The following is a 26,883-nucleotide window of genomic DNA, read 5'->3' on the forward strand; positions in this document are numbered from 1 at the left end:
TCTTATTATTTGGCTCTTGTTCAGTACCCTTGGTGGCTACAGGGTTAATAAACTCATTTGTGACCAAGGGTAGAACACACTGTGAACAGAACACAGTGCAAGCACATGGGTCTGAGCCTAGTCCCCAAAAACCACCTAAAAATGCCATGACCAAAGCTATGTGTTTGTTGTCTAAATGCAGGGGTGACAGGTAGATTGCTGGTTAGCAAACCTCAAATAAGCATCAAGTTCAGGGGCATTGTCTCAACACAGAGCACATGGCTCCCAACTGCTTCTAAATTCTAGCCTCAAGAAGACTAAGACATGCTTCTGGCCTACACACAAATGCAGTCTTGCCTTGCAGCCTAGGTTGGCTTTAATCTTGCACTCATCTCAGAGTTCTGGGAGTAAAGAACTGATAGGCCTGACCATTAATTTTTAATTTTATTTTTAGGATTTTATTTATTATTTATTATTATGTATGCAGTGTTCTGCCTGCAGAAGAGGGCACCAGATATCATTACAGATGGTTGTGAACCACCGTATGGTTTCTGGGAATTGGACTCAGGACCTCTGGAAGAGCTCTTACCAGTGCTCTTACCAATGAGCGAACTCTCCAGCCCTTGACCATTTCTCTTTTCTTCCTCTTAAATCACATATTCATGGGGAGAAGGGAACATCAGTGTATATGGGGTCAGAGTACAGCTTCCAGGAATCAGTTCTCTCCTTCCATGAGTATGGATGGCAGGCTTGATGGTAAGATTCTTTAAGCCTTTAGTAGTACCATCACTACTATAGATCCTACAGTTTCAAAGTCGTTTATGTAAATAATTACTTGGCTAAGCCCTATGTGGTGGGTACCATTTAAAGGGTGTATACACCTAGGATCCTCTAAATCAGCAATTCTCTGCCTGTGGGTCAAAACCCCATTAGGAGCGCAGGAGACTTCACAGGGATAGCCTAAGATGATTGGGAAAACAGGGGTAGCCTAAGACCATTGGGAAAACATTTACATTATGATTCAAAACAAAATCACTTATTTCAATAACAATGAAAGTGATTTTATTGTTGGGGGTTACCACAACATAAGGAACTGCATTAGGAAGATTGAGAACCACACATCCAAATAGTATCTTGCAGTACTACACAAAAATATAACAGGCATGAGTCCAATATGTGAAGGCAGCTGCTGATTTTGAGTCGGTGTTGAATGCATTTGTCTTGACCAATGTAAATTGAGTCTTGACTCTCTTTGACGAGCTTTGGGAAATAGTCAAAATAAATGTGTTTCTTTCATACATCTTTCATCCCAACACTCAGAGGGCAGAAGCAGGCAGATCACCGAATTAGAGGCTAGCCTGGTCTACAGAGTGAGTTCCAGGACAGCCATAGCCACACAGAAAAACCTTGTTTTGAAAAACTAAAAAAAGTGCTTTTTCAAAACCCAAATTCTACCCCAAATATATCTACTAAAGTGGGATTCCACAGGGGAAAGGTATCAAGGGCCAGGGGAGAGAGGTGGTGGAGAGACACTGGGGCTAAGCCAGCTTCGTGCTCTGCTGGAATTCTGAGGCTTGGTAAGCATGGAACTAAGACGTACAGATGTAGTGCTAGGGTGTTCTGAGGGCTGGGATAAGCCTAATAGGTCCAAACGTTGTGCAGGTAGGGTGGAAAAGTAGATCTTCTGTTCTTCTGAGTACCATTCTGCAGGAATCATTGCATCCCGGTAGGTCCAGTCACACCAATGGAAATTGAAGCCTTCAAGCAGAGTGATGCGGCCAGCTCTTGTAGGAACCCAATCAGGGGGCTTTCTGGGTGGCAAATTTGGCACTTCAATCCCTGGCAGCAACATTACCCCTCGGATAGCAAACCAGCCCAAATGGGGTATATGCACACACCTGCTATGTACTGAAGAGAAGGGAAAAGAAAAGCAGAGTTACAGAGGCCATTTTGATACTAAGTCCAGCTACCATTATTGAAGCTTTTTTTCCTTCAATTTATTTTTATGTGCAAGCAGTACCTACAGAGGCCAGCAGAGGGTGAGCAGCCAACCTTGTGGGTGATGAATGCTACTCTTCTGCAAGAGCAACAAAAGGCCTTAACCTTAGATCTAACTGTGGAGGCTCTACTTGAACTGATTGAGATAGTAACTGCCTACATAATAAAAAAAAATCCTAAAAATAAAATTAAAAATTAATGGTCAGGATTATCAGTTCTTTACTCCCAGAACTCTGAGATGAGTGCAAGATTAAAGCCAACCTAGGCTGCAAGGCAAGACTGCATTTGTGTGTAGGCCAGAAGCATGTCTTAGTCTTCTTGAGGCTAGAATTTAGAAGCAGTTGGGAGCCATGTGCTCTGTGTTGAGACAATGCCCCTGAACTTGATGCTTATTTGAGGATTGCTAACCAGCAATCTACCTGTCACCCCTGCATTTAGACAACAAACACATAGCTTTGGTCCTGGCATTTTTAGGTGGTTGTTGGGGACTGGACTCAGACCCACGTGCTTGCACTGTGTTCTGTTCACAGTGTGTTCTACACTTGGTCACAAATGAGTTTATTAACCCTGTAGCCACCAAGGGTACTGAACAAGAGCCAAATAGTAAGATCATCGAATCAGCAGTGGATTTCTTTCCGCACAGCCGATACTTTCTTTTGCCTTCACTTCTCTGATGCTGGGATTACAGGTGTATCCCACACCGTTTATGTGGCAGCAGGCTTAGAACACAAGGGCTTTGTCCACACCATGCAAACTGTTCGTTTCTGTCAACTTGACAGTAAACCATTGTCACCTGGGAGAGGAAACCCCAACAGAGAAATTCCCTAGATCAGACTGGCCTGTGGGGATTTTGTGGAATTGTTTATTTGGGGGAGTGGGGGGCATACTAGTTGACTTTAAAGAGTCCAGTCCAGGGTAGGGCAGCAGCTGGTCATGGGCAGACAAGTAATTCTTCAGGTACTCACTCAGCCTTGGAGAACAGGAGAGCTGCCACCATGGCAGTGGCGAGGGGAGGGGCCAACATACAAATTTTTAAACGTTCACTATAGTGCAATGCAAATAATACAAGACCTTGTCTCTAAAAGAATAAATTGAATTTTAAAATCATTATTTATGATGAGATTCTCAGGTGCCAGGTTTCTTTGGTATCTGACAAATACTTTTTCTGAGTATTGTATTTTCTTACACTCTGAAACTTTGTTTTGTTTTTCATATTTCAGACAGGGTGTCTCTATGTAGACCAGGATGGCCTCCAACTCACAGAGATACCCCTGTCTTTGCCTCCTAAATATTGGGATTAAAAGTATTCACCCCTCAAGACCTGGCCTAAAACTTTTTAAAACAATAAAAGTTTTCAATCTTTTTCTTAAGTCTACTGCTAACATAAGAGTTATTTGGCATGTGTGCCCCAAGTAAACACAAAGCCGTCTGCCAAATAAACAGCAAACCATTACGCAAGCCAAGCCTGCAGATTCTCAGACTATTCTGCTTGTTATGATTATTCATACAAGCCCCGCCCACTCCTTCTCCCATCCACTGAGGCAGGCTGATCTTCAGCTTCCAGCTTTTTCCAGTCTTTCTCTCGGAGAGGCATCTTAGCTTCTGCCTCTCTCCCCACTTCTCTGCTTCCCTCCCTTCTCTGTCTCTCTTTTCCTCTTTCTCTCTCTCTCTCCCCCTCAACTCCCTTCTCCCCTTTTGCCTTTCCCTCCGTAGCTCACTGAATAAATATTTACCTCATTCTACATATCATGTCTATCCATGTTTCTGTCTCCTGTCTGCCGGCCATGTGTCTTCCTGCCTGGGCCAGCCACTGCTAGGGAACCATCAGCCATCTCTGCCTGGCACTGGCTGCTCCCAGGGCCCACTGCCTGCCACCACATTGCCTGCTACCACCATTTGGGGACGTACAACATTTCTGCTGCCTACTGCTGCACGGGATCTTGCCACATTTAAAAAATTTATATCACTGCTGTTCCACAACAGTTTTCAGTACAAAGAGTATTTCTGTCCAGTCGGTGGTGCTGCACACCTTTAATCCCAGCACTCGGGACGCAGAGGCAGGTGGATCTCTGGGAGTTCGAGGCCAGCCTGGTCTACCAGAGCTAGTTCCAAGATAGGCACCAACAGCTACAGAGAAACCCTGTCTTAAACCCCCCCCCCCCGAAAAAAGTATTTCTATCCCACACTAACGTCACAAAAGCACTATGGGAACTTTTAAAAGAGTTTAACTTACACAAATCATAGGTTTAAAGTAGAAAAGAGAATGTATAGGAAACATATTTAGTTTTGAGACCCTCTTTTGTTTTTTTTTTAATTTATTTATTTATTAAGGATTTCTGCCTCCTCCCCGCAACCGCTTCCCATTTCCCTAACCCTCCCCTGATCAAGTCCCCCTCCCTCATCTGCTCTAAGAGCAATCAGGGTTCCCTGACCTGTGGGAAGCCCAAGGACCGCCCACCTCTATCCAGGTGAGACCCTCTTATATGCTAAAGTAGCATTAGACACCAGGCAGCTAACATGAATGGGAGAACATACATGTGTGTAAGGACTCCATTAATACATTTTAGAAATTCTGAAAAAGATCCGGGCGGTGGTGGCACATGCCTTTAATCCCAGCAATTGGGAGGCAGAGGCAGGCTAATCTCTGTGAGATCGAGGCCAGCCTGATCTACAAGAGCTAGTTCCAGGACAGCAACCAAAAAGCTACAGAGAAACCCTGTCTCGAAAAATCCAAAAAAAGAAATTCTGAAAACTGAAAAGGCCCAGACTGTGGCTTCTGTTCTCATGGCTTGCCATGACCAACTACATTTTAATTATTACTATATATGGATAAATGACATGTATGTACCTTTGTGAAGGTGTAGAGTGTACATGTCCATGTATGAAGGTGTATATGCACGTGTCCGTGCACATGAGTGTAGGCATGAATTCCCCTGGAGCCACAGTTACAGGCAGTTGTGTGCTGCAATGCCTGGGTGCTGCAAGTCAAGGTCGGTTCCTCTGTAAGAGCAGTAAGTGTTCTAACTACTGACCCTTCTTTCAGTTCCTCTGTCTCTTTTAACTGTTGTTTTGGTTTGGTTCTTGTTTTTTCAGAAAAGGGTTTCTCTGTGTAGCACTGGATGTCCTGGAACTTGCTCCATACACCAGGATGGCTTTGAACTCAGAAACCTGTCTCTGCCTCCCAAGTGCTGGGATAAAGGCATGCACCACCACACCTGGCTTTCTGACAAATGTTTACTATCTATAAAAGGCAGTGAAGGCATGAATAAGCACACAACCCTACCAAACACAAAGGCCAGTGATAGACTCAGCAGAGAGAATAACAGCACCTGCTGACAACCTGAATCCCATTTTTTTTTTTTTGTTTTGTTTTCCAGACAGGGTTTCTCTGTTTGTTAGTCCTATCTGTCCTGGAACTATCTTTGTAGACCAGACCAGTCTTACCTTGAACTCAGAGATTCGAAGGCCTCTGCCTCCAGAGTGCTGGGATTAAAGGCATAGGCCACCACCCCTGGGGCAAATCCCACCTCTTTTTTTTTAACAGGATGGTAGGAGAGAACCAACTCCTGCAAGCTGTTCTCTGACCTCTATCTTAGAGCAGCCTTAAGACATAAGCTACCACACACATAGATGCACACAAATTAATAAATGAAATACTTAAAGTTGCCAGGCCCAGTCGCATGTATCTTTAATCCAGCACTCAAGAGACAAAGGAAGGAAGAGATCCACTTGCCTTTGAGACCAGCTTGATCTACACTGTGAGTTCTAAGAACAACCAAGTACACATAATGAGATCCTGTTTTTTGTTTTTTCTTTTTGACAGCCAAATCTTTATTAAGGGATTGGGTCTCTGCGGGTGGGGGGGGTGGGTCTTGTGCCCTCACTACACAGCTTGTTAATTGTCACTGTCTCCAGAATCCTGTGGCTTCATCGCATATGGACGCCTTGGAGGCCTGGAGAAGGGCTCAATGTGCAGGGCTTCGAAGACATCATCCTCTCGGAAGGCCAGGCCCACTGTGGCTGGGGCCTCTGGCCCTGCTGTCAGGCTAGTGAAGCCACACTCGCCCAGAGTTTTCCCATCATCAAGGAGTTGGTCGCCCTTGTACAGCCGCTGCTCATCTGGTGGCCGCTTAAGGATGCTCTCAACGATGCGCTTCAGCTCGAATATGGTACTCGACTCCTTGGCATCCGTGAAGATGGTGGTCTTGTGGCGCCGGATCATAAGAAACACGTCCATCCCGGAGACTGCTTCTGGCTCCACGCTCCAGCACAGCCACGCTCAGTCCTGAGATCCTGTTTTTAAAATATCAAATTAAATAAAACTCACCTTGGGTTGGATTTAAGAAAGGTTGTTTTGTATTAAAACCTGCATTTATTAGTTAGAGGAATCAGGTACTTGAGCCATAGTGAGCATGTGGAGGTGAGAAGAAAACTTGGAGTTCAATCCTTCCACACACTGAGCTTTTGTGGTTGGTTTTTTCAAGACAGGGTTTCTCTGTATAGCTCTCCTGGTTGACCTGGAACTCCCTTTGTAAATGTAATGTCTGTCCTGTCCCTTCAGGAGACAAGCCCCGCCCTCCCAAGTCTACAGAGGCAGGAGAATCTTCCTTCTGCTTCCTGCCTGCAAGCTCTCCCTTTCCTCCCTCTCTAAGAGGTAGTTTCTCATCCCTCTCCTCTCCTCTCCCCCTACATCCTCTCTCTGTTTCTCTCTCTCAGCCTCTTTCTCCTCATTCCCCTCCTCTGCCCTCTCCCTTATCTCCTTCCCTTCCACAATCCACTAAACAAATAAACAACCTCACTCTTGATTGCCTTGCCTATCCATCTCTGTCTCTCACCTGCCAAAGCTCCTCTGGGACCTGGTGATCCGCCAAAGTCTCTCACCTGCTGTGTGGCTCCCTGCAAATTTTAAGGTTTCAGAGGAACAGACCACCAAAATGGCTTACAATTACCGAAAGATATGATAGAAAAACAAGCATTTTGGCCAGGCAGTGGTGGCACACGCCTTTAATCCCAGCACTCAGGAGGAAGACGCCAACGTAGTCTACAAGAGCTAGTTCCAGGACAGCTAGGACTGTTACACAGAGAAACCCTGTCCCGAAATACAAACAAAAACAACCATGCATTTTGGGGCCTGGTTATGGCCCAGTTAGTAGTGCTTACATAGTACGTACAAAGTCCTAGGTTCAACCTTTGACACCATCTGATGTGGTGGCACACAACCTGTAATCCCAGAACCCGGGAAGTGGAGGCAGGAGGATCACAAATTCAAGGAATCCTCGATTACATAGTGAATTTGAGGGCATCCTGAGTTAAATGAGAACTTATATAGAAAGAAAAGGATGGCCGGGTGGTGGTGGTTCACGCCTTTAATTCCAGTACTCCAGAGGCAGAGGCAGGCAGATCTCTGTGAATTTGATGCCAGCCTGGTCTTCAAAGGGAGTTCTAGGATAGCTAGGGCTGTCACACAGAGAAATACTGTCTCAAAAAAACAAAAAATGAAAATAAAACAAAGCTAAAAAGAAAGGTTTTAGGTTGTGTCTGTTTGCTTTTGAAGATGGCTCAATTTCACAGAAACTGAGAAGAAACTACAACCATACAGGCTGAGCTGCTAAGGACGAGGAGGTGTAGAGAATCTGGAGTAAGTCTCAATAAACTGTAGCACAATTAACAAAAACACAGACACAGATATTGGGGTTCAACCTGAAGACCAGAAAAGCAAACCAGCCAGACACTACCACATACCTCTCCTTCAGTCCGAGTATGGTGGCAATCCTGCCTCCAGGAATCCTCAGAATGAGACTGGCTGAGAGCTGTCTCCTCCTGTCTTATATTCCTCTCTAGGTCTGGGATTAAAGGCGTGTACCACTCCCGCCCAGTTTCTAAGAGAAACTAATGTGGCTTCTTGGATTAAAGGTGTGTGATGCCATTGCCTGGTCTGTGAGGCTGACCAGGGTGGTTCTTTTACTCTCCGATCATCAGGCAAGCTTGATATACTAAAATAAAAATGAAATACCACCACAATAAGCAGTCTGACAGTGTGACTGCCTAGATCTAGTGCCCACCAGAGTACCACACGATCCTCTGTGATCTTATCAATACTGCCTCACACCAGCATCTGAACCCATTCTACTCACCGCAACAGGGGAAATCATTGCTTTCCAAGTTCACCTGAACTTGGAGTCAAATGTGTATCTATAAATGTCAGTAATCTGGGGCGGAGATCACAGGAAGGAGTGAGGTGAGAAGGAAATGTCCAGCAGATTCGGTCTCATGTGGGTGAAGACACGTAGAAAACACACCAGGGACACCAAGCCCCTTTATTTTAAAATAGCTGAGGAGCAAGAATGGCTGAATAGGGAGATGCCTCAGGGAAGAGGGCACATACCAGAGGGGATGAGAAGACTGCCTCGGATGGACTCTTCATCTAGCTCATCCTTCTTGCAAGTCTTACAGGTCACTCCGCAAGACCTTGGGGCCCTGAAGGAACAGATTCTCTCGCCCAGGTCTGGGAGTATGGGACTGAGAGGTGTTGATTTCCAGGCTAGAAAGGGTGTTCTGAAGTTCTAAGAGGAAGTAAAATGAAAAACCAACCATTAGCGAGACTGTGATGTACATAAAACCAGGCCCTGGACATCCTGGAAAGGACGCGTAGGCCTGGTTTGTATATGCCCATGCACAGGTGCTTCTCACTGAGGACCTGTTTCTCTCGCCAACTGCAATGAGTGATGTAATGGGGAATATAGTGGTACCTGTCCTGGAACTAGCTCTTGTAGACCAGGCTGGCCTTGAACTCACAGAGATCCTCCTGCCTCTGCCCCCCTCTTGAGTGCTGGAATTAAAGGAGTGTGTTACCACTGTCCAGGCCTTTCCCTCATTTAAAAGATATTATTCCTGTGTATGTATGAATATACCCATGGGGCTCAGAGGGCAGTTTCATGGATTTGGCTCTCTCTCCTTTACATGGGTCCCAGGGGTCAAACGCAGGTTCATATGCTGGTGTGGCACACAGTGCCTTTACCCCCACCTCACTGTCCTGTCCTCGTCTTCACCACCTACTCATGGAAACTCCTAAAGAACAACCGTGGGCTCCCTTGAGCCCTGACCTTGAGTTACTCTACCCCAGATTTTCTGGAGACAGCCGGGGAACACAAAGTTTTAAGAACAAAGCAGGCAACTTGGGCAGTGGTTGCGTATGCCCAGCCCTCGGAAGGCAAGGGCTGGAGTTTTTTGTGAGTTTGAAGTGAACCTGGTCTACATAGTTTTAGAACAGCCAGATTTATTAAGAAAAATCCTCTCCCCAAAACAAACAAATTAAATAGATCAGGCCTGGCTTGGTTGCAGGTGCCTTTAATTCCCCTATTTAGTGAGCAGAGGCCTGTACCTCTCAATGAGTTCAAGGCCACCCTACACAGGGAGTTCTAAGCCTGCTAGAAGTGTAGAGAGACCTTGTCTCAAAAACAAAAAGAAATAGAGCAGGAAGTTGGTAAGGTAACTCAGTGAGGGAAGGTATTTGCAGCCAAGCCTGACAGCCTCAGTACATCCCCTGGGACCCACATGGTTGAAGGAGAGACCTGACTCTAGCAATTGTCCTTTGGCCTCCATAAGGGCATACAGAACACAGTAATTTATTTTATTTTAAAATTACTATTTATTTATCCATTTTTAATTTTTATATTTGGTTTTTCGAGAGAGGGTTTCTCTTTAGGTTTGGAACCTGTCCTGGAACTAGCTCTTGCAGACCGGGCTGACCTTGAAGCGCAGAGATCCACCTGCATCTGCCTCCTGAGTGCTGGGATCAAAGGCGTAGGCCACCACCGCCTGGCCCTGCTTACTGTGTTCTTAAACTGTGTTTCCCGGTTGTCTCCGGAAAATCCAAAGGCCAAGTATTCCAAGGTCACAGCTCAAGGAAGCCCTCCCTTATTCCTTAGAATGTTTCTGAGTAGGTGCTCAAGATGAGGACAGGGCAGTGCGGTGGGGGTAAAGGCACTGTGTGCCACACCAGCATACCAACCTGAGTTTGATATCTCGGACCCATGTAAAGGCGAGTGAGCAAAATCCATGAAACTGGCCTCTGAGTCACATAGGTACATTCATATATGCACAGTAATAATTTCTGTCAACTTAACAGTAAACTATTGTCACCTGGGATAGGAATCCCCAACTGTGGAATTGCCTTAACACAGGGGACTGGTTGGGCGGTGGAGGCACACACCTTTAATCCCAGCTCTCGGGAGGTAGAGACGGGCGGATCTCTGTGAGTTCCAGGCTAGCCTGGTCTACAAGAGCTAGTTACAGGACAGGCTCCAAAGCTATGGAGAGTCCCTGTCTTAACAAAACAAAAAACAAAAATGTTGGCCTCTGGGGATTTTGTGGGATTTTTTTTTTTTTTTTTTGGTTTTTCGAGACAGGGTTTCTCTGTGGTTTTGGAGCCTGTCCTGGAACTAGCTCTTTTTTTTTAATGTGGGGAGGCTCATTGATTTAGAGGGGCCCAGTCCACTGTACACGGTAAGTACCATTCCTAGGCAGCAGCTGGTCCTGGGCTGTTTTAAATTCACTTACCCCAAGTTGCTTTCAATCACAAGATAACACAGAAAGGAGAAGCAAAGCAGACACCAGGCAAGCACTCTACCAAGAGCTACACCTCCAGCCCTGAGGCAGCTCTTAAACCTAATATGTATGAATAGTGGGAGCTATGGAGATGGCTCAGCCACAAAGTGCTCTTGTGAGGAAATAAATTAGGTTCATGGAGCCTCTATTAAATAAGGAGTCAGGCCGGACAGACCATGCTTATAAAACCAGCCCTGGAGAAGCAGATTCGGAGAGCCGCAGCCACACCCACATGTCAAGTTCCAGATCAGTAAGGGATTCTGCCTCAAAGAGTAAGGAACTGCAGCGATGGTGGAGATAGAGAGAACGTGAAAGACTCTAAATGCATTTCTAAGCCCCCTCAACCCTAAGACATTTTTCTAAAACCTTACACTCACTCTCTCTTGGAAACGGGACAGTTGCCCCCACACACACATGCTGGACTCCTCATCACCTTGTGTCCTTGTGAATAATCTTCAAACATGATTCCATTCTGGGAATTGAGGCAAAGACAACCCACAGATGTTGCCTCAGTTCCTGATGTATTGATTTAGTCACTGGAACAAGGTCAGGAAGACCACAGAGATTCTCTCTCTCTCTCTCTCTCTCTCTCTCTCTCTCTCTTTGTTTTTTGAGACAGGATTTCTCTGTAGCTTTGGAGCCTGGCCTGGAACTAGCTCTTGTAGACCAGGCTGGCCTCGAACTCCCAGAGATCCGCCTGCCTCTGCCGCCCGAGTGCTGGGATTAAAGGCTTGCGCCACCGCGGCCCGCCTAGAGATGCTCTCTTATCTCACCCGATCCCACGGCTATTCTCTGGCCCTGGAATAGATCAATCACTGCTAGTAACCCTTTGAATAAGCCAATCCAATAAGTTGGAAAACAACCTGCAGGTTCCCCACTTTTGTCTGTGGCTTTTTACTTTAAAAGATGGACTGTAACAGCAATCAGATGTCCTTCATATCTCGAACCTTAAGGGCCTGCCATGACAGAAAAAATTCTCTTACTTTTGCATTAATTGAGGCTTTGTGAATGGTGTCTGGACCAACTCCTCCCTGATGTTTGGACTTCTAGTCCAACAAAAGTCCCTCATCAGAGCAACAGACTGAGCTCCCAAGGTCAATTGAAGAGCAGAAGGAGGGATAAGATGAGCAAGGAAATCTGGACCGCGAGGGTTTGGTCCACTCACTGAGACAGTGTGCCAGTTCTAATGGGAGCTCACCAAATCCAGCTGGACCGGGACTGAATGAGCATGCGACCAAACCAGACTCTCTCAATGTGGCTGAAATGGGGGTGGGGGGGGTGAGAAGTCATTGATAAAGAAACTTCATCGGGTGATGGATGGAGATAGAGACAGAAACCCACATTGGAGCACTGGACTGAGCTCCCAAGGGCCAGATGAAGAGCAGAAGGAGGGAGAACATGAACAAGGAAGTCAGACCATAAGGCTTATTACTATGTTAAGTAATATAAAAAATACTGTGTATATTTCCTTTGCTACCCCTTTTAAGACATGTTCTCCTGTACTTCTGGACTAGCATCAAACATGCTCTGGAACTGGCCTTGAAATTCTGACCCTCCTGCCTCTCCCTCCTAAGAGTTTAGAATACTAGCTTGCAGACAAAACACACCTGGCTCTTTTTTACTTTATTAATTTTGAAGACAGATCTCATGTGGCCTAAGGAATAAGGAACGGCTCCCTTGAGCCCTGATCTTGGATTACTTGGCCTTTGGATTTTCCATCGACAGCCAGGAAACACAAGGTTTTAGGAACATTGTAAGCAGGGCCAGGCGATGGTGGCACATGCCTTTGAAACCAGCACTCAAGAAGGGGGCAGAGGCAGGTGGATCTGTGAGTTCAAGGCCAGCCTGGTCTACAAGAGCTAGTTCCAGGACAGGTACCACTACAGTCCCCATTACATCACTCATTGCAGTTGGGGACAGAAACAGAACCTCAATGAGAAGCACCTGTGCATGGGCACATACAAACCAGGCCTGTGCGTCCTTTCCAGGATGTCCAGGGCCTGGTTTTATGCACATCACAGTCTTGCTAATGGTTGGTTTTTCATTTTACTTCCTCTTAGAGATTCAGAACACCCTTTCTAGCCTGGAACCCAGCAGCTCTCAGTCCCACGCCCACAGTCTTGGGTGAGAGGATCTGTTCCTTCAGGGCCTCAATGACTTGCGGAGTGTCCTGTAAGGACTTGTAAGAAGGAAGATCTAAATGAAGTGTCCACCCGAGGCAGTCTTCTCATCCCCTCTGCTATGTGCCCTCTTTCCCGAGGCATCGCCCTGTCCAGCCATTCCTGCTCCTCAGCTAATTTAAAATAAAGTGGCTTGGCTCTCCCTGGTGTGTTTTCTACGTGTCTTCACCCACATGAGACCGAATCTGCTGGACATTTCCTTCTCACCTAACTCCTTCCTGTGACCCCTGCCTCTGATTTCTGACATTTATAGATACACTTTTGACTCCATGTTCAGGTGAACTTGGAAAGCAATGATTTCCCCTGTTACGGTGAGTAAATGGGTTCAGATGTTGGTCTGAGGCAGTATTGATGAGATCGCAGAGGAGCGTGTGGTACCCTGGTGGGCACTAGATCTAGGCAGTCACACTGTCAGACTGCTTATTGTAGTGGTATTTCATTTGTATTTTAGTAAATCAAGCTTGCCTGAGGATCAGAGAGTAAAACAAATACCCTGGTCACCTTCACCGAACAGACAGTGGCATCACACACCTTTAATCCAAGTAGCCACACTAGTTGGTCATAGAAACTGGGCGGGAGTGGTACACGCCCTTAATCCCTGCCCTAGAGAGGAATATAAGACAGGAGGAGACAGCTCTCAGCCAGTCTCATTCTGAGGATTCCTGGAGGCAGGATCGCCACCATACTCGGACTGAAGGAAAGGTATGTGGTAGTGTCTGGCTGGTTTGCATTTCTGGTCTTCAGGTTGACCCCAATATCTGTCTGTGTTTTTGTTAATTGTGCTACAGCTTATTGAGACTTACTCCAGATTCTCTACACCTCCTCATCCTTCGCAGCGCAGCCTGTAGGATTGCAGCAGGCTTCTCAGTTTCTCTGAAATTGAGTCATCTTCAAAAACAGAGACAACCCAAAACCTTCCTTTTGATCTTTGTTTTATTTTCATTTTTTGTTTTTTTGAGACAGTATTTCTCTGTGTGACAGCCCTAGCTATCCCAGAACTCCCATTGTAGACCTGGCTGGCATCAAATTTCAGAGATCTGCCTGCTTCTGCCTTCCGAGCACTGGAATTAAAGGCGTGAATCACCACCACCCAGCCCTCCTTTTATTCTTACATAAGGTCTCATTTTACTCAGCATGCCCTCAAGTTCACTATGTAACCAAGGATTCCTTGAATTTGTGATCCCTCTGCCTCCACTTCCCGGGATCTGGGATTACAGGTTGTGTGCCACCACATCTGATGGTGTCAAGGGTTGAACCCAGGACTTTGTGAATGCTATGTAAACACTACTAACTGGGCCATAACCAGGCCCCAAAATGCATGGTTGTTTTTGTTTGTATTTCGGGACAGGGTTTCTCTGTGTAACAGTCCTAGCTGTCCTGGAACTAGCTCTTGTAGACTAGGCTGGCGTCTGCCTCCTGAGTACTGGGATTAAAGGCGTGTGCCACCACTGCCTGGCCAAAATGTTTGTTTTTCTATCATATCTTTTGGTAAATGTAAGTTATTTTTGTGGTCTGTTCCTCTAAAAACTTAAATTTTGAGGGGTACTATAATTATCGAAAGGTAATATTCCCGTGCTGGAGAGATAGTTCAGTTGTTAAGAGCACTGATTGCTCTTGTTAGAAGACCTGGGTTCAGTTCCCAGCACCTGCATGACAGTTCACAACCTTCTGCTTCCATGGGATACGATTCTCCCCTCTGGCATCTGATGGCACCAGGCCCTCATGTGGTGCCCATACATACATGTAGGCAAATGACTCATGAATTAAAAATAAATACACACTTTTATAAAGGTGATATTCCATACATGAGACCAAGACAAGTAATCGAGGGACAGAAAACATTTTAGTCTCACACATTTCAAATAGTATATATTGTCATTTTAAAATAAATCATTTTCGCTCTTCCTTGCTTGTTTCCTGCGTAGGTGGGTGGCGGACGCAGGCGGTGAGCTCCGGTGTCCGATGCTTCGAGCGGCGGCCGGCGAGATTTCACACTGCAGGACCTGAGCCCTTTCATTGGTGGCGCGCAGGTCGGTGTGCGGAGGCGGAGAGTGTGGAGAGACCTAAAGGCAGAGGCGCAGCTCCCTGCCGCTTTGCTCCTGCAGCGGGAAGCTGTACCTCGCCTGCAGACTGAGCTGAACTCTTTTAGTGCAGCAAGCATCTGTTGGAGGAGTAACTCCCAAGGAATCAAAGATGAGTAAGAGCAAAGACGATGCGCCTCATGAACTGGAGAGCCAGTTTATCTTACGATTGCCCCCAGAATATGCCTCAACTGTGAGGACGGCGGTGCAGTCTGGACACGTCAACCTGAAGGACAGACTGACCATTGAGTTACACCCTGACGGGCGGCATGGAATCGTCAGGGTGGATCGAGTGCCCTTGGCCGCAAAATTGGTAGATTTGCCTTGTGTTATGGAAAGCTTGAAAACCATCGACAAAAAAACCTTTTACAAGACAGCAGATATCTGTCAGATGCTTGTATCCACAGTAGATGGTGACCTAAACCCTCCTGTGGAGGAGCCGATTGCCACCCCTGATCCCAAAGCAAGCAAGGAAAAAGATAAGGACAAAGAGAAGAAGTTTCTTTGGAACCATGGAATCACTCTACCTCTAAAAAATGTCAGAAAGAGAAGGTTCCGGAAGACAGCAAAGAAGAAGTATATTGAGTCTCCCGATGTGGAAAAAGAAGTGAAGCGGTTGCTGAGTACCGATGCTGAAGCTGTCAGAACTCGTTGGGAGATAATTGCTGAAGATGAAACAAGGGAGACCGAAAATCAAGGCCTCGATATCTCCTCTCCAGGAATGTCTGGCCACAGGCAGGGCCATGAGTCACTAGAACTCGATGAGCTTCGAGAGATATTCAATGACCTCAGCAGCAGCAGTGAAGATGAGGAAGATGTCAACATCATTGGCACCGAGGAAGAGCTGGAGAGGCAGCTACAAGACAAGCTCAATGAGTCAGGTGAACAGCACCAAGAAAATGAAGGAACCAACCAGTTGGTTATGGGAATTCAGAAACAGATTGATAACATGAAAGGCAAGCTCCAGGAGACCCAAGACAGGGCAAAGCGCCAGGAGGATCTCATCATGAAAGTAGAAAACTTGGCTCTCAAGAACAGGTTTCAGGCTGTTCTGGATGAACTCAAACAAAAAGAAGACAGGGAGAAGGAGCAGCTTAGTTCTTTGCAGGAAGAACTAGAATTACTCCTAGAGAAGTGAGAATGTTGATTTCCATTCTTTGACTGGTTAGCTTGAGAAAATTTTCATTTTCCTAATACGATCTCAGAATTATTCTCTATAGTGTTGGGAGTTTTTTTGAATTTTGTTGGCTGTTTTTAGAAATGTTACCAAGGTTTTCATTCTTTAGGAAGTATGGTTACATGGGCAGGTGTAGGTGTAAGATTAGTGAACAGTTGAACTTTAATTGTTCACCATAGGACATTATTACATTTGTTTCTTTTCTAGAAGTTTTTATTTCTATTCTGTGATGCTAAGATCAGTAAGAAGCTAGCCTATGGGCAGTGAAGTTATTTTTATTTTTTTTAATGTATGTATACAGTAGCTATTTTATTAGCTACCCAGCAAGTTTCCATGTATAGAAATGTAAGTTTTTGCACAAGTTGTTTCTTGCAAAATAAAAGCTACCAGTTTTTGCATTATAAAAAAAAATAAAAAACAAAAAAATCATTTTCCGATTTAAAAACTCAAGGGTGGCAGCTGGGCAAGGTGGCACATATCTAGACACAGAGGCGGGCAGATTTCTGTGAGATCAAGATCAACCTGGTCTATTGTAATTGTAAAAATAAAACACTGCACAGTTCCCTGAGGGTCGGCAGTGTGTCCCAGGCAGGGAGCAACACAACAGGTGAGAGACTTTGACGGATCACCAGGTCCCAAGGAACTATGGCGGGTGAGAGACAGAGATGGATAGGCACAGCATGCAAGAGTGATGTGGGAGGGCTGGAGAGATGGCTCAGTGGTTAAGAGCATTGCCTGCTCTTCCAAAGGTCTTGAGTTCAATTCCCAGCAACCACATGGTGGCTCACAACCATCTGTAAAGAGGTCTGGCGCCCTCTTCTGGCCTTCAGGCATACAGACAGAATATTGTATACATAATAAATAAATAAATATTTAAAAAAAAGAGTGATGTGGGATATTTGTTTAGTGGATTATGGAAGGGAAGGGGACAGGGGAGAGGGAGGGAGAAGGGGAACGAGGAGAAAGAGGCAGAGAGAGAGGGGGGAGAGGAGAGGAGAGGGAGGAGAAACTACCTCTTAGGGAGGGGGGAAAGGGAGAGCTTGCAGGCAGGAAGCAGAAGGAAGATCCTCCTGCCTCTGTAGACTTGGGAGGGCTGGGCTTGTCTCTTGAAGGGACAGGACGGACATTACATTTACAAAGGGAGTTCCAGGTCAACCAGGACAGTTAAACAGAGAAACCCTGTCTTGAAAAAAACCAACAACAAAAGCTCAGTGTGTGGAAGGATTGAACTCCAAGTTTTCTTCTCACCTCCACATGCTCACTATGGCTCAAGTACCTGATTCCTCTAACTATTAAATGCAGGTTTTAATACAAAACAACCTTTCTTACATCCAACCCAGGGTGAGTTTTATTTAATTTGATATTTTAAAAACAGGATCTCAGGACTGAGCGTGGCTGTGCCGGCACATGGAGCCAGAAGCAGCCTCTGGGATGGACGTGTTTCTCATGATCTGGGACCACAAGACCAACATCTTCACGGATGCCAAGGAGTCGAGTACAGTATTCGAGCTGAAGCGCATCTTTGAGAGCATCCTTAAGTGGCCACCAGATGAGCATCGGCTGTACTATGACGACCAGCTCCTTGATAATGGGAAAACTCTGGGCTTCACTAGGCTGACAGCAGGGCCACAGTCCCCAGCCACAGTGGGCCTGGCCTTCCGAGAGGATGATGCCTTCGAAGCCCTGCACATTGAGCCATTCTCCAGTCCTCTAGGGCGTCCATATGCGATGAAGCCACAGGATTCTGGAGACAGTGACAATTAACAAGCTGTGTAGTGAAGACCCCAGGTCCACCCTCCAATCCCCAGAGACCCATTCCCTTAATAAAGATTTGGCTGTCAAAAAGAAAAAAACAAAAAACAGGATCTCATTATGTGTACTTGGTTGTTCTTAGAACTCACAGTGTAGATCAGGCTGGTCTCAAAGGCAAGTGGATCTCTTCCTTCCTTTGTCTCTTGAGTGCTGGATTAAAGATACATGAGACTGGACCTGGCAACTTTAAGTATTTCATTTATTAATTTGTGTGCATCTATGTGTGTGGTAGCTTATGTCTTAAGGCTGCTCTAAGGTAGAGGTCAGAGAACAGCTTGCAGGAGTTGGTTCTCTCCTACCATCCTGTTAAAAAAAAGAGGTGGGATTTGCCCCAGCGGTGGTGGCCTATGCCTTTAATGGTCGTGGCTGGCCATGAGAACAGAAGCCAAAGTCAGGGCCTTTTCCTTTTTCAGATTTTCTTTTCTTCTTTTTTTGAATTTTTCGAGACAGGGTTTCTCCGTAGGTTTATGGTTCCTGTCCTAGAACTAGTTCTTGTAGACCAGGCTGGCCTCGAACTAACAGAGATCCTCCTGCCTCTGCCTCCCGATTGCTGGGATTTAAGGCATGTGCCACCACCGCCCGGATCATTTTCAGAATTTCTAGAATGTATTAATGGAGTCCTTACTCACATGCATGGGACTGTACGTTCTCCCATTCATGTTAGCTGCCTGGTGACTAATGCTACTTTAGCATATAAGAGGGTCTCAAAACTAAATATGTTTCCTATACATTCTTTTCTACTTTAAACCTATGATTTGTGTAAGTTAAACTCTTTTAAAAGTTCCCATAGTGCTTTTGTGACATTAGTGTGCGATAGAAATACTTTTTTTTGGGGGGGGGTGTTTCAAGACAGGGTTTCTCTGTAGCTGTTGGTGCCTCTCTTGGAACTAGCTCTTGTAGACCAGGCTGGCCTCGAACTCCCAGAGATCCACCTGCCTCTGCCTCCCAAGTGCTGGGATTAAAGGTGTGCGGCACCACCGCCTGGCCAGAAATACTCTTTGGACTGAAAACTGGAGTGGAACAGCAGTGTTATGATGTTTTTAAAAAATGTGGCAAGATCCCGTGCGACAGTAGGCGGCAGAAATGTTGTAGGTCCCCAATTGGTGGTAGCAGGCAATGTGGCGGCAGGCAGCACACCCTGGGAACAGCCAGTGTCAGGCAGAGATGGTCCCCTAGCAGTGGCTGGCCCAGGCAGGAAGACACATGGCCGGCAGACAGGAGACAGAAACATGGATAGACACGACATGTAGAATGAGGTAAATATTTATTCAGGGAGCTACAGAGGGAAAGGCAAAAGGGGAGAAGGGAGTTGAGGGGGAGAGAGAGAGAGAGAGAGAGAGAGAGAGAGGAAAAGAGAGACAGAGAAGGGAAGGAAGCAGAGAAGTGGTGAGAGAGGCAGAAGCTAAGATGCCTCTCCGAGAGAAAGACAAATAAGAGAGCGAGCTCAGGCTAGAAGCTGAAGATCAGCCTGCCTCAGTGGATGGAAGAGGGAGTGGGCGTGGCTTGTATGAATAATCATAACAAGCAGAATAGTCTGAGAATCTGCAGGCTTGGCTTGCATATTGGTTTGCTGTTTATTTGGTGGACGGCTTTGTGTTTACTTGGGGCACACATGCCAAATAACTCTTATGTTAGCAGTAGACTTAAGAAAAAGATTGAAAACTTTTATCGTTTTAAAAAGTTTTAGGCCAGAGCTCGAGGGGTGAATACTTTTAATCCCAATATTTAGGAGGCAAAGACAGGGGTATCTCTGTGAGTTGGAGGCCATCCTGGTCTACATAGAGACACCCTGTCTCAAATAATGAAAAACAAAACATAATTTTAGAGTGTAAGAAAATACAATACTCAGAAAAAGTATTTGTCAGATACCAAAGAAACCTGGCACCTGAGAATCTCATCATAAATAATGATTTTAAAATTCAATTTATTCTTTTTGAGACAAGGTCTTGTATTATTTGCATTGCACTATAGTGAACTTTAAAAATTTGTATGTTGGCCCCTTCCCTCGCCACTGCTATGGTGGCAGCTCTGCTGTTCTCCAAGGCTGAGTGAGTACCTGAAGAGTTACTTGTCTATGAAGGACCAGCTGCTGCCCTACAGTGGACTGGACCCTTCTAAGTCAAGTAGGCTCTCCCCACCCCACCCAAAAAAACAATCCCACAAAATCCCCACAGGCCAGTCTGATCTAGGCAATTTCTCAGTTGGGGTTTCCTCTCCCAGGTGACAATGGTTTACTGTAGAGTTGACAGAAATGAAGAGTTTGCATGGTGTGGACAAAGCCCTTGTGTTCTAAGCCTGCTGCCACATAAACGGTGTGGGATACACCTGTAATCCCAGCATCAGAGAAGTGAAGGCAAAAGAAAGTATCGGCTGTGCAGAAAGAAATCCACTGCTGATTCGATGATCTTACTATTTGGCTCTTGTTCAGTACCCTTGGTGGCTACAGGGTTAGTAAGCTCATTGTGACCAAGTGTAGAACACACTGTGAGCAGAACACAGCGCAAGCACGTGGGTCTGAGTCCAGTCCCCAACAACCACCTAAAAATGCCAGGACCAAAGCTGTGTGTTTGTTATCTAAATGCAGGAGAGACAGGTAGATTGCTGGTTAGCAAACCTCAAATAAACATCAAGTTCAGGGGCATTGTCTCAACACACAGCACATGGCCCCCAACTGCCTCTAAATTCCAGCCTCAAGAAAACTAAGGCCTGCTTCTGGCCTACACACAAATGCAGTCTTGCCTACAGCCTAGGTTGGCTTTAATCTTGCACTCATCTCAGAGTTCCAGAAGTAAAGAACTGATAGGCCTGACCATTAATTTTTAATTTTATTTTTAGGATTTTATTTATTATGTATGCAGTGTTCTGCTTGCAGATAGACATGCAGGCCAGAAGAGGGCACCAGATATCATTACAGATGGTTGTGAGCCACCATATGGATGCTGGAAATTGAATTCAGGACCTCTGGAAGAGCTCTTACCAGTGCTCTTACCAATGAGCGAACTCTCCAGCCCTTGACCATTTCTCTTTTCTTCCTCTTAAATAACATGTTCATGGGGAGAGGGATACATCAGTGTATATGGGGTTAGAGTACAGCTTCTAGGAGTCAGTTCTCTCCTTCCATGAAGACGGATGGCAGGCTTGATGGTAAGATTCTTTAAGCCTTTAGTAATAACATCACTACTATAGGTTAGTTTCAAAGTAGTTTATCTAAATAATTACTTGGCTTAGTCCTATGTGGTGGGTACCATTTAAAGGGTGTATGTATACCCCTAGGATCCACTAAATCAGCAATTCTCTGCCTGTGGGTGAAAACCCCTTTAGGGGTTGGAGGCGACTTTCACAGGGGTAGCCTAAGACGATTGGGAAAACATTTACATTATGATTCATAACAACAAAATCAGTTATTTCAATAACAATAAAAGTGATTTCATTGTTGGGGATTACCACAACATGAGGAACTGCATTAGGAAGATTGAGAACCACACCTCTAAATAGTATCTTGCAGTACTGCACAAAAATACAACAGGCTTGAGTCCAGTATTTGAAGGCAGCTGCTGATTTTGAGTCTGTCTTGAACGTGTTTGTCTTGACCAATGTAAATTGAGTCTTGACTCTCTTTGACGAGCTTTGGGAAATATTCAAAATAAATGTGTTTCTTTCACACATCTTTAATCCCAACACTCGGGAGGCAGAGGCAGGCAGATTTTTGAGTTGGAGGCTAGCCTGGTCTACAGAGTGAGTTCCAAGACAGCCATAACCACACAGAAAAACCTTGTTTTGAAAAACTAAAAACAGTGTCTTTTCAAAACCCAAATTCTACCCCAAATATATCTACTAAAGTGGGATTCCACAAGGGAAAGGTATCAAGGGCCAGGGGAGAGATGTGGAGAGACACTGGGGCTAAGCCAGCTTCGTGCTCTGCTGGAATTCTGAGGCTTGGTAAGCATGGAACTGGGATGCTCAGATGAAGTGCTATGGTGTTCCGAAAGCGAGGCTAAGTCAAATAGGGCCAAACGTTGTACATGTGGGGTGTAAAAGTCGGTCTTCTGCTCTTCTGAGTACCATTCTGTGGGAGTCATGGCATCCTGGTAGGTCCAGTCAAGCCAATGGAAATTGAAGCCTTCAAGCAGAGTGATGCGGCCAGCTCTTGTAGGCACACAATCAGGGGGCTTTCAGGGTGGCCATTTTGGCACTTCAATCCCTGGCAAAAACATTACCTTGGATAGCAAACTAGCCCCCAAATTGGGGGCGTATGCACACACCTGCTATGTGCTGGGGAGAAAGGAAAAGAAAAGCAGAGTTACAGAGGCCATTTTGACACTAAGTCCAGCTATCATTATTGCAAGCTTTTTTTTTCCTTCAATTTATTTTTATGTGCAAGCAGTACCTACAGACACCAGCAGAGGGTGAGCAGCCAGCCCTGTGGATGTTGAATGAGAGTCTGCAAGAGCAACAAATGGCCCTAAATTTTGGCTATTCTCACCAGTTCCTATTTTTGCTCACTTACGTCCCACTCAGACCAGGTTGACCTTAAACTCACAGTGATCCCCCTGCCTCTGCCTCCCGAGAGCGAGAGTTCCACCACCGCCTGGCTCTTTTCCTGATTTATTTTGTTTTTGTTTTTTTTTGTTTTTGGAGACAGGGTTTCTCTGTAGTTTGGAGCCTGTCCTAGAACTCACTTTGTCTACCAGGCTGGCCTCAAATCACAGAGATCTCCCTGCATCTGTCTCCCTAGTGCTGGGATTAAAGGCGTGTGCCCCCATTGCCAGACTTATTTTTTTTTATTTTTTTTAATGTATACAGTGTTCAGCTTTCATGTATGCCTGCATGCCAGAAGAGGGCACCAGATCTCATTACAGATTGTTGTGAGCCGCCGGGTGAGCCTCAAACTCAAAGAATTCTGCCTGCCTCTGCCTTCTGAGTGCTAGGATTAAAGGAGTGCGTCACCACCACCCGGCTGCAAGAGAGAGTTTTAAAATATTAAAAGGGCCCAAGCTTTTGGACTGTTATGTCATCAGGTAAACCAGAAAGCAGGCCGCCTATTTGTCAGGACCACAGATACTTTGTCCTGGGTTATGTATCAATGTCAGGAAAGGAAGGTGATGTAATGTGGAACCTCACAGGGATACGTGGAGGGGCTTTTACTAATTTTCTCTCAGTCCCACTCATTCATTCACATGTATTCTCTAACCTTGGTCCCCCACGGGTCAGCATCCACATCTTGTCGTTGGTAGTATTAAGCAGCCCCGGCCACATGGGCTGCAGTCTGGGCTAGAATCTTAGGGCGCAGGTTGGGGTGGACCTCATAGTCAGCAATGACTTCTATTTGCAGTTCTGGAAACTTCCTGAACAGAATAAGGGGCTTCTGTTAGCATGATGGGAGTCACGACTGTTCCACAAAGGCCTAAGATGTGTATTAACATGATCCTGTCTCATAAGCCCATGGTTTGGTTTTTTGAGACGAGGTCAGAATGGCCTTGATCTTGCTCTACTTGCTAAGATGATAATCTTGCCTTTACCTCCCTACTGCTGGGATTCTCCATTAAAAGCCATATTTCAAGGGAAAACATAACTTTAACCTCTATTAAAAAAGACGTCAGGCCTGACAGACCTTGCTTATAAAACCTGCCCTGGAGAAGCAGATCCTGAGAGCTAGCTAGTCACACCCACATGTCAAGTTCCAGATCATTAAGAGATTCTGCCTCAAAGAGTAAGGGACTGAAGAAATGGCTCAATAGCACTTATTGCTCTTGTAATCGATACATATTCAATTCCCAGCACCCAGCGTGGCATACAGCAATCCATAACGCAAGTTCCAAGGGATCAAACATAGTGCATATGCAGGAAAAACATTCATCCACATAAATCCTTTAAAATAAACAGGCCAGGCAGTGATACCACAAGGCCTTTAATCCCAGCACTCTGGAGACAGAGGCAGATTGATCTGTGGGTTCCAGCTAGTTCCAGGACAGCTAGAGTTGTTACACAGAGAAACCCCATCTTGAAACACAAAAACAAACAAACAAACAAGAGAGAGAGAGAGAGAGAGAGAGAAAACTGAAGGTAAACAACACCCAAAGAACACCATTTGGCTTCCATATTCTCACAAATATGTATGTTCACTTACACATAAAGAAAAATAAATTCCTCCTTTTTATTATTTATTTTTAAAAATTTTTTTATTGATATTTGTTGAGCTCTACATTTCTCTCTCTACCCCTCCCTGCCTCTCCCCTCCTGCCTTCAATCCTCCCCCAAGGTCCCCATGCTCAAAATTTACTCAGGAGATCTTTTGGTTTTATACTTTCTACTTCCCATGTAGATTAGATCTATGTAACATGTTAGTCCCTCTTACTGTCTACATTGTTGTCTAAGTTCTTTCGGATTGTGGTTTGTAGGCTGGCTTTCTGTGCTTTATATTTAATAATCGCCTATGTGTGATAATTGTCTTTCTGTATCTGGGTTACCTCACTCAAAATAATGTTTTCTAGCTCCATCCATTTTACAGCAAAATTCAAGCTGTCATTATTTTATTCTGCTGTGTACATGTGCCACATTTTCTTTATCCATTCTTTGGTCGAGGGACATTTAGGTTGTTTCCAGGTTCTGGCTATGACAAACAAAGCTGCTATGCACATTGAGCACATGCCCGTGTGGCACATTTCAGCATCCTTTGGATATATACCCCAAAGTGGTATTAAAGGTTCTTGAGGAAGGTTGTTTTCTAATTTTCTAAGAAATCACCACACCGACATCCAAAGGGGTTGTACCAGCTTTCATTCCCACCACCAATTCAGAAGTGTTCCCTTTTCCCCTCAACCTCTCCAGCATGAGTTGTCATCAGTGTTTTTGATCTTGGCCATTCTTACAAATGTAAGATGGAATCTCAGAGTTGTTTTGATTTGCATTTCTCTGATGACTAAGGATGTTGAACTAAGGTGGGGGCAGACACTGCAGTACCACAGTGCACATGTGGAGGTCAGAAGAATCTGGGCCTCGGTCCTCTCACTCTGCCATGTGTGTCCCTGAAATCAAACCCAGGTTTCTGGGCTTGACCACAAGAACCTTTACTTCTGAAGCAGCTCACCCACCCAGTAAAAGCTATTTATTAACCAAGTGTGACATGGAGCTCACAAACTGAGGGAGAGTATTTTGTCTGTTATTGAATAAAAATCAGCTAGGAAGTCACAGAAGAAAACAAAGCCTGATATCTCAGGGTTGGAGACAGGTAGACAGTCACAAATTCCAGGTCAGCCTGGTCTATACAGTGAATTATGGCCATCCAGGTCTACACCTGTCCCAGACACAAATAAACAACAACACAAAAACAAAGAATTACCCGAGAAGGCCAGGCAGTCAAGGTGGTATACAAATATACACTGAGAATTTTGGATGTTAAGCAAGAAGAAAGCCTTGTACAGGAGCCAGTCTATTAACTATACAGAGAGGAAAAAAAAAACCAAAACCCTAAAATGACCAGAGATGTCTAAAACCCATAGTTCTCATCTTCTACTTGACCTGGAGCATCAGAATCTCTTTGGAGGAGGCCTGGAGATTTTAACAGGCTCCACAGTGATTCTTATTCATTCCAAAAGCAAGCAGTCCTCAACAGGAGGAAAAATGGAATTGTCTTGTTTCAGGATGTTTTCTTTACATGTTTGAGTGTTTCACTTGGATGTATGTCTGTGCACTACTTGCACGTCTGGTGTCTGTGAAGTCTAGAACAGGGCTTTGGATCCCCTAACTGGAGTTAATGGTGGTGTGAGGACCTGACTTTGCAGACTCCATTTTAAAGAGGGGGCATCATCTTAAGCCATATAATGAGGGGGGATCTCAGCTCAGATATTTGCTGCTGTGCTAGCGCTATTTGGATGGATACCCTGAAAATAGCCAACTAAGGAGCTAGGGAGCAGGGACATAAACCTCAACGGGGTTCAGATGTTCCTAGGAGGCAGCCTGCCCTTGAAGATACCTTGTCAGATATTAATGGCTCTTTGTTAGGGTTTTCGTGCCCCAAAACTGACCAATGGTTTCAGAGACTACCTTACCCTATGCTCTCCTTACCCAATCCCAGGATGACAGGACATGAACGCCCCTTACTATGGCATTTCCCCTTTAAAAGTTCCCCCCCTTCCCGGGTTCAGGCTGCACTTCCCTCACCCACTGCATTGGTGTGGTAGAGGTATAGTTCAAACTCAAGTTTGAATATTAAAAAACCCTCTTGTGCTTTACATCAGAATCTGTCAGAATCCGGTTTCCTCTTGGGGATAATAAACTTGGGCATAACAGTGGCTGTATGGCTGTAAGCTGTCACGTGTGCTGGGAACTGAACCTGGGCATAACAGTGGCTGTATGGCTGTAAGCTGTCACGTGTGCTGGGAACTGAACCTGGGTCCTCTGTAGAATAAGTTCATTTAACTGCTGAACCGTCAGAGAGGAAATGGAAACAGTTCTTTTTTTTTTTTTTAAAGATTTATTTATTTATTATGTATACAACATTCTGCCTCAATGTATGCTTGCACGCCAGAGGAGAGCACCAGATCTCAGTACAGATGGTTGTGAGCCACCATGTGGTTGCTGGGAATTGAACTCAGGACCTCTGGAAGAGCAGCCAGTGCTCTTAACCTCTGAGCCATCTCTCCAGCCCCGAAACTGTTCTTTTTAAGCACTAGGAAGTTTACTATTATTTTCTCACTTAGATGTAACTGCCTGCTGAGTTAGCTAACTTGAGCAATCTGCCATTTAAAACTTATTTCAAATACTGTAAGGAGTTGCCAACAACCTTATTTTAGAACCAAAAGTTTATTGAGTGCACAAGAGATGATGCCAGCCTGGATAGTAGCAAAGTACACATGCAGTGTGACCAAAAGTCCGTCCTCATTTTTATAGCCATATATTTATTAACTTATTTATGGGCATGTGCCACAGCACAGGGATCAGTGAGTTCCCTCCTTTCACCATGTGGCACCTAAGGATGAAATCAGATCATCAGGCTTGGCAGGAAGTGACCTTACACACTGTGCCATTAATGAACTATCCAACAGCCAGA

At 45.2% G+C, this 26,883-nt stretch overlaps 3 protein-coding genes and 1 pseudogene across 3 annotated transcripts; 2 read left to right on the top strand and 2 right to left on the bottom strand.

Annotated features, from left to right (window-relative positions):
* Positions 1-1,477: 1,477 nt before the first annotated feature.
* LOC121447846 lies at positions 1,478-25,921 on the bottom strand (annotated as a pseudogene).
* LOC121448873 (elongin-B-like) lies at positions 5,873-6,214 on the bottom strand. Its single transcript, XM_041653132.1, has one exon. The coding sequence runs from the start codon at positions 6,212-6,214 to the stop codon at positions 5,873-5,875; it is 342 nt and encodes a 113-aa protein (XP_041509066.1).
* Positions 14,958-15,983, top strand: LOC121448857 (transcription initiation factor TFIID subunit 7-like). Its single transcript, XM_041653120.1, has one exon. It carries the CDS (start codon positions 14,958-14,960, stop codon positions 15,981-15,983), a length of 1,026 nt encoding a protein of 341 aa, XP_041509054.1.
* On the top strand, positions 17,454-17,786 carry LOC121448883 (elongin-B-like). Its single transcript, XM_041653140.1, has one exon. It carries the CDS (start codon positions 17,454-17,456, stop codon positions 17,784-17,786), a length of 333 nt encoding a protein of 110 aa, XP_041509074.1.
* Positions 25,922-26,883: the final 962 nt, after the last annotated feature.

This window comes from Microtus oregoni, unplaced genomic scaffold (genome assembly GCF_018167655.1).
Source record: "Microtus oregoni isolate MIOR12 unplaced genomic scaffold, Mior012 000005F_ref0000423, whole genome shotgun sequence".
In the NCBI taxonomy this organism is placed as follows: Eukaryota; Metazoa; Chordata; class Mammalia; order Rodentia; family Cricetidae; genus Microtus; species Microtus oregoni.